This window comes from Anolis carolinensis, chromosome 3, assembly GCF_035594765.1.
Source record: "Anolis carolinensis isolate JA03-04 chromosome 3, rAnoCar3.1.pri, whole genome shotgun sequence".
Classification (NCBI taxonomy): domain Eukaryota; kingdom Metazoa; phylum Chordata; class Lepidosauria; order Squamata; family Dactyloidae; genus Anolis; species Anolis carolinensis.
The window spans coordinates 185,258,466-185,270,890 of record NC_085843.1 but is presented as its reverse complement, the minus strand read 5'-3'; the positions used below and the strand labels follow the sequence as shown (position 1 = coordinate 185,270,890).

General features: G+C 40.8%; 1 protein-coding gene and 1 long non-coding RNA gene across 12 annotated transcripts in view; one reads left to right on the top strand and one right to left on the bottom strand.

The window, feature by feature from the left end:
* Positions 1–5,866, top strand: part of LOC100551814 (neurotrypsin) — a 54,154-nt gene extending 48,288 nt beyond the window's left edge. For all 9 annotated transcript variants that reach the window (XM_062977460.1, XM_062977459.1, XM_008114256.3 and 6 more), the window contains exons 16-17: positions 79–359; positions 2,443–5,866. In XM_062977460.1, the coding sequence (XP_062833530.1) occupies positions 79–359; positions 2,443–2,753 (592 nt within the window). In that variant the 3' untranslated portion in view covers positions 2,754–5,866. The remainder of the gene's footprint in view (positions 1–78; positions 360–2,442) is intronic.
* Positions 4,439–12,120, bottom strand: LOC134298037 (uncharacterized). Of its 3 annotated transcripts, XR_010005014.1 has the most exons (3): positions 9,384–12,120; positions 7,168–7,296; positions 4,439–5,019 (listed from the first exon to the last, which is right to left on the bottom strand). It is a non-coding gene; the product is annotated as an uncharacterized LOC134298037 (long non-coding RNA). The 3 variants fall into 3 exon arrangements; XR_010005012.1 differs by lacking the exon at positions 7,168–7,296; XR_010005013.1 differs by lacking the exon at positions 9,384–12,120 and having other exon boundaries at positions 7,168–9,377.
* Positions 12,121–12,425: the final 305 nt, after the last annotated feature.

Genomic DNA, 12,425 nt, shown 5'->3' with positions numbered 1-12,425 from the left:
GGAAGAAAAGATGGAGGAAAGTGACTTGACTGAAATTCAGTATTTTTACTATGAAATAACCAGTTCTCTCATGGCCAGGTTTGGGGTAGATGTACGGCGCTACCTTCTTCGTGTGGGAGACTACCATACTGGTATGAGAGATGAATTTGAGAGAGAGTTGCCTGTGGAGAAGATTGTCCTTCATAGGAATTACCAGTCCAGCAGCAATGACAATGACATTGCCCTTGTCAGAATTCAGGGCAAAGAGGAGAAGTGTCTTTCCTTCAATCACCACGTCCGTCCTGTCTGCCTGCCCAGCAAGAAGGAGAAGGCTGATATAGACCGGCAGGCATGCTTCATATCTGGCTGGGGAGACACAGGTAAATGTGGATTGTGCCATGATTTCTCACATGGGTGGAAGCAATAAACACTGGGTGTTTTTCACATTTGGTAAATCTAGCTCTGAAGAATCTTGGCTTTTACTATAGCCATTAAGATATTAAAATTCCATGACAAATTTAAGCATAAGATGAGTTCATTTGTGGAAGGAGCAGCTCTTTTTACTTTTAATTCAAAATTAAAACAAATGTCCTCACAAGAAAACAAACAAGAAAATATGTGCAAAGCAGGCTTTAATAGTAATAATAATAATAATAATAATAATAATAATAATAATAATAATAATTTATTTATACTGTATTCCGCTCTATCTCTCCGAGGGGAATCAGAGCGGATTACAGGTACATATACTGTATATACTTGAGTATAAGACTAGTTTTTATGTTTGAAATGTATATTTTTAATTCATAATGTATTTTAATAGTTTTAACTGTTTTATGTTCAGTTTTATATTGGTTTGTATGGGCATCTAATTGTTGCCACTGTTGTAAGCTGCCCTGAGTCCTTTCGGGTGAGAAGGGCGGGATATAAATGTGAGAAATAAATAATAGTTTTTCAGCACTTTTTTTAAGACTGAAAAAACCCCCCTTGGCTTATACTGAGGTGAGGGTGAGGGCCCTGGTTGGCTTATATTTGGGTCAGCTTATACTCGAGAATATATGGTACATTTATTATTTTCCTCTATTATTATTGGTATTATTACATTTATTATTTTTCTCTATTATTGTTGCTAGTAGGTAAAGGTAAGGTAAAGGTTTTCCCCTGACAATAAGTCCAGTTGTGCCCGACTCTGGGGGTTGGTGCTCGTCTCCATTTCTAAGCCGAAGAACCGGCATTGTCCATAGACATCTCCAGGTCATGTGGCCGGCATGACTGCATGGAGCACCGTTACCTTCCCGCCGGAGCGGTACCTATTGATCTACTCATATTTGCATGTTTTCGAACTGCTAGGTTGGCAGGAGCTGGCGCTCATTCCGCTCCCAGAATTTGAACCTGGCACCTTTCGGTCCGCAAGTTCAGCAGCTCAGCGCTTTAACACACTGTGCCATTAGGGGCCCCTATTTTTATTTCTGAAATTTACCACCCTCGGCTTATACTGGAGTCAATGTTTTCCCAATTTTCTTGTGGTAAAATTAGGTGCCCCAGCTTATATTTATCCTCGAGTATATACGGTATATGGCAACCATTCAATGCCATTATACAAGTGACAGAGACAGACAATACATAAACAGAGGCAGGCTTCCCTCTTTCATTTCCGGCATCTGGAGGCTGTGCTCGACTTGGCCATGGGGAGGTGCTGTTGTTCCATTTTTCCACGCCGAAAAGCCTGTCGATTGAACCACCAGCATGTTTTTCAGGGGCACTTTTTAGCTCCCATAAAGCGGTATCTATTTGTCTATTCACATTACTGTTTTCGAATTGCTAGGTAGGCAGAAGCTAGGCTTACGATGAGAGCTAACCCTGCCCACGGCTTGAACTGTCAACCTTCCAGTCAGCAAGATCTTTTGTAGCTGGTGGTTTAACCTGCTGTGCTATAGTCATAGCCCTTTAGTGTTTGAATAATAATAATAATAATAATAATAATAATAATAATAATAATAATAATACTATATTTATACCCCGCCACCATCTCCCCACAGGGACTCGGGGCGGCTCACATGGGGCAAGGCCCGACTAGCACAATTTACAAAAACTGTGACAGCTATTGGTTAGAAGATCTGGCAGTTGATTGAAATAAATCATTCTTCTCATCAGATTTAGATAATCGTAAACATCCCAACTATTTGAGTGTTTATAAGTATCGGTGCTCAATAACTAAGAGTAGATGGGTTTGTGTACTCCTGATGGGAAAGGATTCTCCTAGAAATATTGTCGTGTTTCAGGGCTTTCATCTGACAATGAGAGCAGAGTCAAAAATTCCCCCACTGTGGGAAAGTAGAAGCTTTGATGGCTTAAAAAATAAAAAAACTACCTTTTCAGTTTGTAGATTTGTATAATGAATTGCTTAAATTGCCGTTGTTCTGCTAACTGAGCTACACTACTTGTCATTTGTTCCTATTTCAGGGAGATCATATTCAAGGACCTTACTTCAGGGCTCAGTACCGCTTCTCCCAAGAGAAGTGTGCAAGTCCCGTTATGGGAAGAAATTTAGCAATCGTATGCTTTGTGCTGGAAACGTCTCTGAAGAAAACCGTGTGGACAGTTGTCAGGGAGACAGTGGGGGACCACTGATGTGCCAAAGGTCAAACGGACACTGGGTAATTCTAGGGATCACTTCCTGGGGTTACGGATGTGGGCGAAAAGATTCCCCTGGTGTTTACACAAAAGTCAGCAGATTTGTGCCTTGGATCAAGAAGGTGACAAAACTGATATGAGAATTTCAACCCAAATATGGATTTTGCAAGCAGAGTCTAAAACAGTGATCAGTGATGTACATTCTTTCTCTGTTTGTGTGTCTGTTATTTCCACTGGTACTTAAAGCAGGTTTCTTTGTAAGTGTGCACTGTGAACAGACCACTGAAGAGAGTGAGTGAATGAAATTCTAAGATCTGTATCCTTCATGTCCTTATATTCACATGAAAACCTGGTTGAATGAGATGTAGTGGCTTTACAGTCTCTTCAATAGAATCACCACTGATTCAAAATGGATTCACTGTTAACCCCACTTTAGCTCAGCATCCTAATAAAACATCATGATTGTACAGTAGAGTCTCACTTATCCAACATAAACGGGTCGGCAGAACATTGGATAAGCAAAAATGTTGGATAATAAGGCGGTATTAAGGAAAAGCCTATTAAACGTCAAATTACGTTATGCTTTTACAAATTAAGCACCAAAACACCATGACAGAAAAAGTAGTCTAATACATGGTAACTTTATGTAATAATTAATGTATTTACGAAGTTAGCACGAAAGCTTCGCAATGCATTGAAAACATTGACTACAAAAACATTGACTACTAAAGAATTGACTACAAATAAAGATCGAATTGCATAAAATAAATGTACAGTAACAACATTGTTGGAAGTTAAATGCATAAAAAGTTCCGTCCTTGCTGCCTAGAGAAACAGCTGTGGATATGGGCGGAAGGCAGATTGTGTTGGATAATCCAGAATGTTGGATAAGCTAAGGTTGGATAAGTGAGACTCTACTGTATAAGTAAAATTTCTCACCATATTTATGCTGTCAGATTTTCTCACTGAGACTATAGCCTTTGCTGTCGATTCTAGTATCTATTTATACTAGATTTTATATGATGGCTCCCCATCTGTTTTCCTTCATGTTTCATTCTCCAATTTCTTTCTAAGCAGGCACAATGAGTATCTGCTTAGAAGCTTAGCTATGGGTTGACATGTCAGAACTTACAAATCATTGTTTGCAATCAGAAACCGTGGCCTGAAGTGAGTTTCCAAACTATTGTCTGTTTATTAAATATATTGTCAATTTTTGTGTTAACCTTGGTTCACTATGATGGTTGATTTCCAGGACCATAGTTACAACCACCATCTCCAGAGTGTGAACAATTGAAAAGATAGCAAAGGGAGTCAGTCCAAGGCAGATGGAAAATATATTTTGATGACCTCTGTGTTGGAAAACTCAAATGTTTGTGGTGATCAGTAGTAGTATAAATTGTAAACGTCATGCCAGACATGAGCTACTGTTACCAGTCTCACAGTATTGGCTTGGTTAGATCTCATCCTTTCCAGGTTCGTATTTCTTTTCTTCAGTCTGTTACTCAAGATAATGAGTAGATCTGAGGACTACTTGGATCCTGTTTACATTTTCTTCCTTCCTTCACAAAACAAAGGAAAACACAATTGTGTTTCTTTGCCTAGGAATAGCATCTTTCCTTTACACCATAAACTTATGTTTGATCTAAACTTCTTAGAAGTTACGTATTGCAAGAAAATAATAGTAATGGTGACCAACTACTTTTGGGAACCAGGGAAAACATGCTCATGAATAGCTTGAGGTCTGTCATCATGACAGAAGGAATGTGTTAGTTCATTATGGCAGAGCTTGACATGAAGGAAGACAAGTATTAATTTAGAAACAAAACACTGGAAGCAGAAACAAAGTGTATTTAGATACATGGATTTTGGTGAGAAGAAACATCACAACCCATGCAGTGGCGCAGTGGGTTAAATTCTTGTGCCGATTGAACTGCTGACCTGAAAATATGAAGGTTGGCAGTTTGAATCCGCGAGATAGGGATGAGCTCCCATGTGTCAATCCCAGCTTCTCATGCGGGGATATGAGAGAAGTCTCCCACAGGATGGTAACACATCCGGGCATCCCCTGGGAAACGTCCCTGTAGATGGCCAATTCTCTCACACACAAAGTGACTTGCAGTATATTCTCAATTTGCTTCTGACATAATTAAAAAAACCGCCATCCATTCTTGTCTATATCTTCACCTTCATTTAGGAGCTGTTAATTCTTCTACCTTGTTCTGAGTTGACAATTTGATATATATCATACCTTCTTTTCTCCAGGATCTGAGGAAAATGTATCTTCTGTGCTCTTCTACAATCTGTATTTTTCCTTCTAATTTGGCTTAGTCAAGTAGCAGTTCATGGCAGTTGGTGTGTTTTCTCAACATACAATGGAATCTGGTTGAGATGCAGCCAATAATTTCCCTGTGAACAGAAAATATGCAAAACAAATACCTTTTAAAACTAGTGATACTGTCCAAAGTTTCCAATATGCGAACTGTGTTATTTATTATATTTGTGCTTTAGTGTGTTTGCCTCCTTATGCAGTTGTTACCTGCTTTGAGAATGTTAGGGTTCAAAGATGGGAAAGAACTTTGTAAAAAAAAGACAATTGTGAAGAGATAGTTTGGTAAAGAGACAGGCTTGGGTCCCGGCTGTTTGAAAAACTGCTACCTATGAGCTGCCAACTTTCTGAGATCTGCTTTCTCTTGGTTCCATCATCTCAGGCACATTGGGAATGGACATGGGAGAGAGCCTTCTTAGTGGCGACTCCCGAGATATAAAGCTACCTTCTATGAGAGATTTGATCGACCAGCTCCCTGCTCTTTTCACCAGCAGATAAAGACCCTTTCATTTAATGAAGCATTTGATTTTAGAGTGCTGTTGTGGCAGACAGAGCTTTTTTATTTTTTTTTGGGGGGGGGGTTGCATTTTTATTTTATTATCTATTAAGCATCTTTTGATGCTATTTTTAACTTGTGTTTTTTAAAAAGTAATGTAGTTTAATTGTGTTCTAACTTTTTCAATAAAGAGATTTTACTTGTATTGTGCTTTTAAAATGTTATACAGTGTCAGAAAAAGTGGAATATAAAGTGGAGCCATCAAGAGGGGTGGGTAATAGAAATGTATTATTCTTCTTATTGTTATTATTTATAAATAAGTAGTTGGGATCCTGTGTTTCCATGAAATGCTCATAAGCCTGGGAAAGCTGATATACCTCTGTGTTCTATGTATGTTCTACCTGTGTAAATAAAGCAAACATTACACAAAATATTGTTTCTATTCTGTTTTCATCCCAGACAAATCCAGCTCAGATAGCATAGGAGTAAATGAGTGGTTCTTATGTTTAAAAGCAACAATGGCAAATTATTATTATTATTATTAATAATAATAATAATAATAATAATATACTTTATTTATATTCTGCTCCATCTCTCTGAGGGGACTCAGGTTAGGCAAACATTCAATGCCATTATGCAATTGACAAAGACAGACAATACAGAAACAGAGGCAGGGCTTCCCTCTTTCCATCTCAAGCATCCAGTTGTGCTCGACTCAGTCATGGGGAAGTGCTGTTGTTTCATTTTTCATGCCAAGGAGCCTGTCATCCATGGACGCCTTATGTCAGGACCCTGGCTGCAGAGCACCAATAACCTTACACAGAGGCCAGTCTCTATCTAATATCTTTATTAAAGAAATATATAAAATCAATAAAAACAAGTGAAGAATATAGTTCAGAAGCAGACCTTTCAGATGAGGTCAAATATAGTCCAGAAATGTATTGTCCAATATAAGATATTAGAGTTCAAAGTTTTAATCCACTTGACCGAAACACACACTTTGCCAAGCAATAGTGTGGGGAAATAACAGAGTCTTTAAAGTCCAATGAAGCTTGACAACAAGGCTGGAAATAAACTTGATTCTTGACTAGATCCGTGACTGGAGGCAAGACGAACATGAAGCATGAACAGAGTCCGTGGTAAAACCGTGAGACAAGGCAAGGCTTGAAGCTAGATCCGGAAAGCAAGGAACTGGGATTACGAAGTCCACACACGATCTCTCTCCTCAAGCTGATCAATTGACTCCGCAAAGAATCCCTCGCGCCAAACACCTATATTGGGTCTCGTTTTCCCGCCAACAGAACTCTTTCCCTAGAGAACGAGAAGCGAAACCCAACTCTGTCCAGATGCATGACTCCTTAGAATTTCCCAAGGGAAGCAGACCTAATCAGCCATTTGTTTGGCAGCGATTCTCAGGCTTCTCCGATTAGCCTCCCTGACTCCCCTATCTTTAGAATAATTTTCCCTCCTGGAAAACGGGGGGGAGTTCTGCCCAAGGCCTGTTTGGCTGAATTCTTGAGGGCAAACATCAACATCCTGCAGGTGAAGAGACTCCGGCTCTTGCTGAACCGGCGAAAACCCCATATTTTCTTCTTCGTCTGCCACAATAGTACTAGGAACAGGACTACAAGGCCCATGAGTCATCACACCTTATCTGGTTGGATTTTTGCTGGTATGTTTTTCAGGGTGTCTTTTACCTCCCCATCAAAGCAGTACCTATTTATCTACTTACATTGTTGCTTCTGAACTGTTAGGTAAGCAGAAGCTGGGCTGACGGTGAGAGCTCACCCTGACCAGAGCCGGCCCTAGGTATTTTTCAAGTGTAGGCGAACAGAATTTTGGCGCCCCCCCAAACCAATCACTGAAAAATAAAAGCGTTGGATAAGCGAAAATGTTGGATAATAAGGAAGTATAAAGGAAAAGCCTATAAAACATCAAATTACATTATGATTTTAAAAATTAAGCACCAAAACATCATGTTTTACAACAAATCAATAGAAAAAACAGTTCAATACATGGTAATGTTATGTAGGAATTACTATATTTGCAAATTTAGCACTAAACATTGAACAGGGATATAGGGCAGTGTGGACTTAGATAACCCAGATAGCCCTCAGTATTAAAAAAAAAACCTCTAAAATCAGGACAATGAATAAAGAAGAACACTCTGAAAACAGAAGAAATCCAGACAGTAAACAATCAGGGACAGCTAACTCCTCCCAAAAAAAGATTCTCCCAGGCAAGAAGAAGCCAGGCCTTGAAGCCACAGGGCCATTAAATGCTAATCAAGGTGATTAATTACAACATTCACACCTGCTTCAAAGAAAAGTCCTTTCTCCCACCCTGGACCTTCTACAGATATATAAACCCCACATACCTAGCTTCCAAGTTCCTACAGACCTCACAATCTCTGAAGGCCCCAAAGGTGGGCTTGCGTGGTGCAAAGGTGGATCTGCGCTGGCCGGAAGGCCCAGCGTGGCCGCTAGAAGGCCCGAAAGAGAAGGAGGTGGAGAGTGGTGCCCTCCTCCCAGGACGATGGTGCCCCCGGGACGATGGCACCACAGGCAAATGCCTATTTCGCCTTATGGTTGGACCGCCTCTGACCCTGACACAACCTTGAACTGCCAACCACCAGGAACTTCTATAACATGCATTTTAACCTGCTGTGCTATAAACCTGTGGTATGTATAAACCCGTGGTGGGATATTTTTATTAAACCATCCAGTAATTGATGAAACTGATAGGAGATACTTAGGATTTATAAGCAGCCTCACAAGAGCTGTTCCACTTCTGTATCAAAGTGCAATCTTCAGGGTTACCACAAAATGGTAACTCAGGTTTCATTCACCAAACAAGCTTCCACAATTACTTTATTAAAATGTTGCAGATTTTGCTTTTGGTAGTATAACATCTGTTTCTGAGACAAGGTTGTAACTTGTCCAAAATATTATTCCAACAAACAAAGTACTTTAGGATAATTTCCAAAACATTTATTAGTGGAGTTAACAAGAATCATCCTTGTCGAGAGTTTAAGGGCTTGTCTAAACCATAAAAATAACCCAACTACAGAAATAGCCGTGGCAATATACAGATCATGAGCATAAAGGAAAGATTTGGGTGTCTATGACTTTAAAAAATGGCACTGATTAATTATTTCCAGTTCACAATTATTTGCTCCATAGTGAAGAACTACATTATTTGGCACTGCATAGTGCAGTGATGCAATGTAACTCACAAAAGAAGGTACAGTAGAGTCTCACTTATCCAACATAAACGGGCTGGCAGAATGTTGGATAAGCAAATATGTTGGATAATAAGGAGGGATTAAGGAAAAGCCTATTAAACATCAAATTAGGTTATAATTTTTCAAATTAAGCACCAAAACATGTTATACAACAAATTTGACAGAAAAAGTAGTTCAATACGTAGTAATGCTATGTAGTAATTACTGTATTTATGAATTTAGCACCAAAATATCATGATGTATTGAAAACATTGACTACAAAAATGGCTTGGATAATCCAGAATGTTGGATAAGCGAGTGTTGGATAAGTGAGACTCTACTGTAGTAATGAGTGTACACCCAGACCTATATTTGGCTGCCTCTGAATACAGAGCCAGCATAGCATGGTGGTTTGAATGTTGGGTTAAGCCTCTGTGAAACCAGAGTCTGAATCTCAGATCAGTCATGAAAACCCACTGACTAAGTCTGGAAAAAGTCATACACTCTTATGTTTAGAGGAAGGAAATGGCAAATCCTCTTTGAACAAATCTTGCCAAGGATAAATCATAGGTAGGGAAGCATCTGAAGGTACACAACAGGAAGAACATTAGCCATCTGGTTATCTTTGGAACATTCTGATATCAAGAAATTGGACTCAAGTTATGACATGCACAAAATTATATAAAATAGAAGACATGGCTCCATTAATACCCAGTGTGTCTTACCTTTTTGTCATCATAATCATCAGCAATCACTCCTGTCTGAGTATGAGTGTCTTCCAAGTGTGCCTTGGCAGTGGGTCCGTAGGTGACTGTAGAACCCTATTCTTTTTATTATTATTAATACCAATAATTTTATTACATTTTCATTCCATTTCATTACAAAGTACAATCTCTATCATTCATATATTTATTTCTTCTCATTTCCCTCATTGTGCTCCTCATCTCCGGAGTCCTCTTCTTTGTGGTTTCACCAGAACTCCATTTCTTCTGGTGCAGGTTGCTTCCCATCTTCTTTTCTCAATGTTACTTCAGTAACTTTTTTCCAAATGTTTTCAAAATCATTATTTTTCTTTAGGCCTTTTTTATCCTTTAAATTACATGTTAATTTATAATTTATTGCTAATTTCCATATTTCCTTATATCATTCTTCTATCTGAATTTCTATCCCTCCTTTCCAATTTTTTTGTTATCAAAAGCCTTGCTGTCGTTAACAACATTGGGTTGGTGTGAATTTTTTGTGCTGTATGGCCATGTCCCAGAAGCATTATCTCCTGACGTTTTGCCCACATCTGTGGTAGGCATCCTCAGAGGTTGTGAGGTCTATTGGAAACTAGGCAAGCGGGGTTTATATATTTGTGGATTGTCCAGGATAGGAGAAAGAACTCTTGTCTGCAGGAGGCGAGTGTGAATGTTGCAATTGGCCACCTTGATTAGCATTGAATGGCCTTGAAGCTTCAAAGCGTGGCTGCTTCCTGCCTGGGAGAATCCTTTGTTGGGAGATGTTTGCTGGCCATGATTGTTTCCTGTCTGGAATGCCCCTGTTTTCAGAGTGTTATTCTTTATTTACCAACCTGGACACAGCATATTATTTGAGAACATACAAATGATGGACAACCACAATGTCAGACTACACAGAGAAGCCACTGAAATCCACAAGCATGTGGACACAGGGATGTAGCCAGAAAAAAAAATGGGGTGGGTTTAGAAAACTTCGGGGGGGGGGGTTGAACCCCTAGACCACCCCCTGCATCTACAGACCTGTCAATATCTGCTTGAGATAGTGTCTGGAGGGACTCAATTTTTTGAATCTCATAGACTTAGCATGGGGATTTGGTTAACTAGTTAAAATTCATGAGTAAACCAGGGTTTTTTTTTTAAACTGAAAATTGAACCCCTAACACCCTCAAACCTCACAACCTCTTAGGATGCCTGCTGTAGATGTGGGCGAAACATCAGGAGAGAATGACTATGTCCAATTCTGAGCACCGCAATTGAAGGGAGATGTTGACAAGCTGGAAAGCGTCCAGAGGAGGGCAACTAAAATGATCAAGGGTCTGGAGAACAAGCCCTATGAGGAGCGGCTTAAAGAACTAGGCATGTTTACCTTGCAGAAGAGAAGGCTGAGAGGAGACATGATAGCCATGTACAAATACGTGAAGGGAAGTCATAGGGAGGAGGGAGCAAGCTTGTTTTCTGCTGCCCTGCAGACTAGGACGCGGAACAATGGCTTCAAACTACAGGAAAGGAGATTCCACCTGAACATCAGGAAGAACTTCCTCACTGTGAGGGCTGTTCGGCAGTGGAACTCTCTGCCCCGAACTGTGGTGGAGGCTCCTTCTTTGGAAGCTTTTAAGCAGAGGCTGGATGGCCATCTGTCGGGGAGCTTTGAATGTGATTTCCTGCTTCTTGGCAGGGGGTTGGACTGGATGGCCCATGAGGTCTCTTCCAACTCTACTATTCTATGATTCTATGAATGTTTCTAGAACACCGCCATGCAGCCCGGAAAACTCACAGCAACCCAGATGCGGAGTTATTTATTCTGCTGAACAGTTGCACAAGGTGGAGGATTCTTCTAGGTCAGGCATGGGCAAACTTTGGCCCTCCAGGTGTTTTGGACTCCAACTCCCACAATTCCTAACAGCCGGCTGCTCTAGGAAGTGCCATTTACACAGATTGTCTTTTGATCTGCCCACTCCACTTCTGAGTCTGTTCAGGGACTTCCAAGACATCAGAAGAGCTGTAAGGCCAAGAATAAGCCACGAGAGTCAAGACAAAGATCCACCCAGAGGAAAGGTGTTCTTACCAGACATCAAGGGAACCACTGACCGCATAGGCAAACTGATGAAGAAGCACAACCTACAAACTATCCACAGACCCACAAAGAAAATCCAACAAATGCTACGGTCAACGAAAGACAAGAGGGATCCTCTCTCCTCTGCAGGAGTCTACCGGATACCATGCAGCTGCGGACAAGTCTACATAGGGACCACCAAACACAGCGCACAAACACGAGTCAAAGAACATGAAAGGCACTGCAGACTCACTCAACCAGAGAAATCAGCCATAGCAGAGCACCTGATGAACCAATCTGGAAACAGTATATTATTTGAGAACACAGAAATGCTGGACCACTCCAACAACTATCATGTCAGACTACACAGAGAAGCCATTGAAATCCACAAGCATGTGGACAACTTCAACAGAGAGGAGGAAACCATGAAAATGAACAAAATCTGGCTACCAGTATTAAAAAACTCTAAAATCAAAACAGTAGATGGGAAGCAACACTCTGAGGGCAGAGGAGCCCCAAGGATGGCTAATGACGGAACAAAGGATGCCCCCCAGGCAAGAGGCAAACCTTTCCAATGTTAATTAGGGTGATTAACTGAAACATTAATGCTGGCTTCCAACTGACAAAGGATTCTTGTCACACCCTGGACTCTCCACAGATATATATTCCTTTCCTTGCCTTGTTTATCCATGCCTCACAACCTCTGAGGATGCCTGCCATAGATGTGGGCGAAACTTCAGGAAAGAATACTTCTGGAACATGGCCACGCAGCCCGAAAGACATACAACAACCCTGACTTCCAAGTTGTCTGACGTGATGGTTGCATGCCTCTAACACTTCCTACTTCTAGGGTTCCCGCAGCCCCGCCCCCCGCGCGCTTGCCACTCAACCTCCCGCCTCTATGGCCCACTTTGGCGGAAGCCGGAAGCTGCGCGACCGGAAACGAGCTTCAGCTGGCGAAGGGGAGGAGAGCA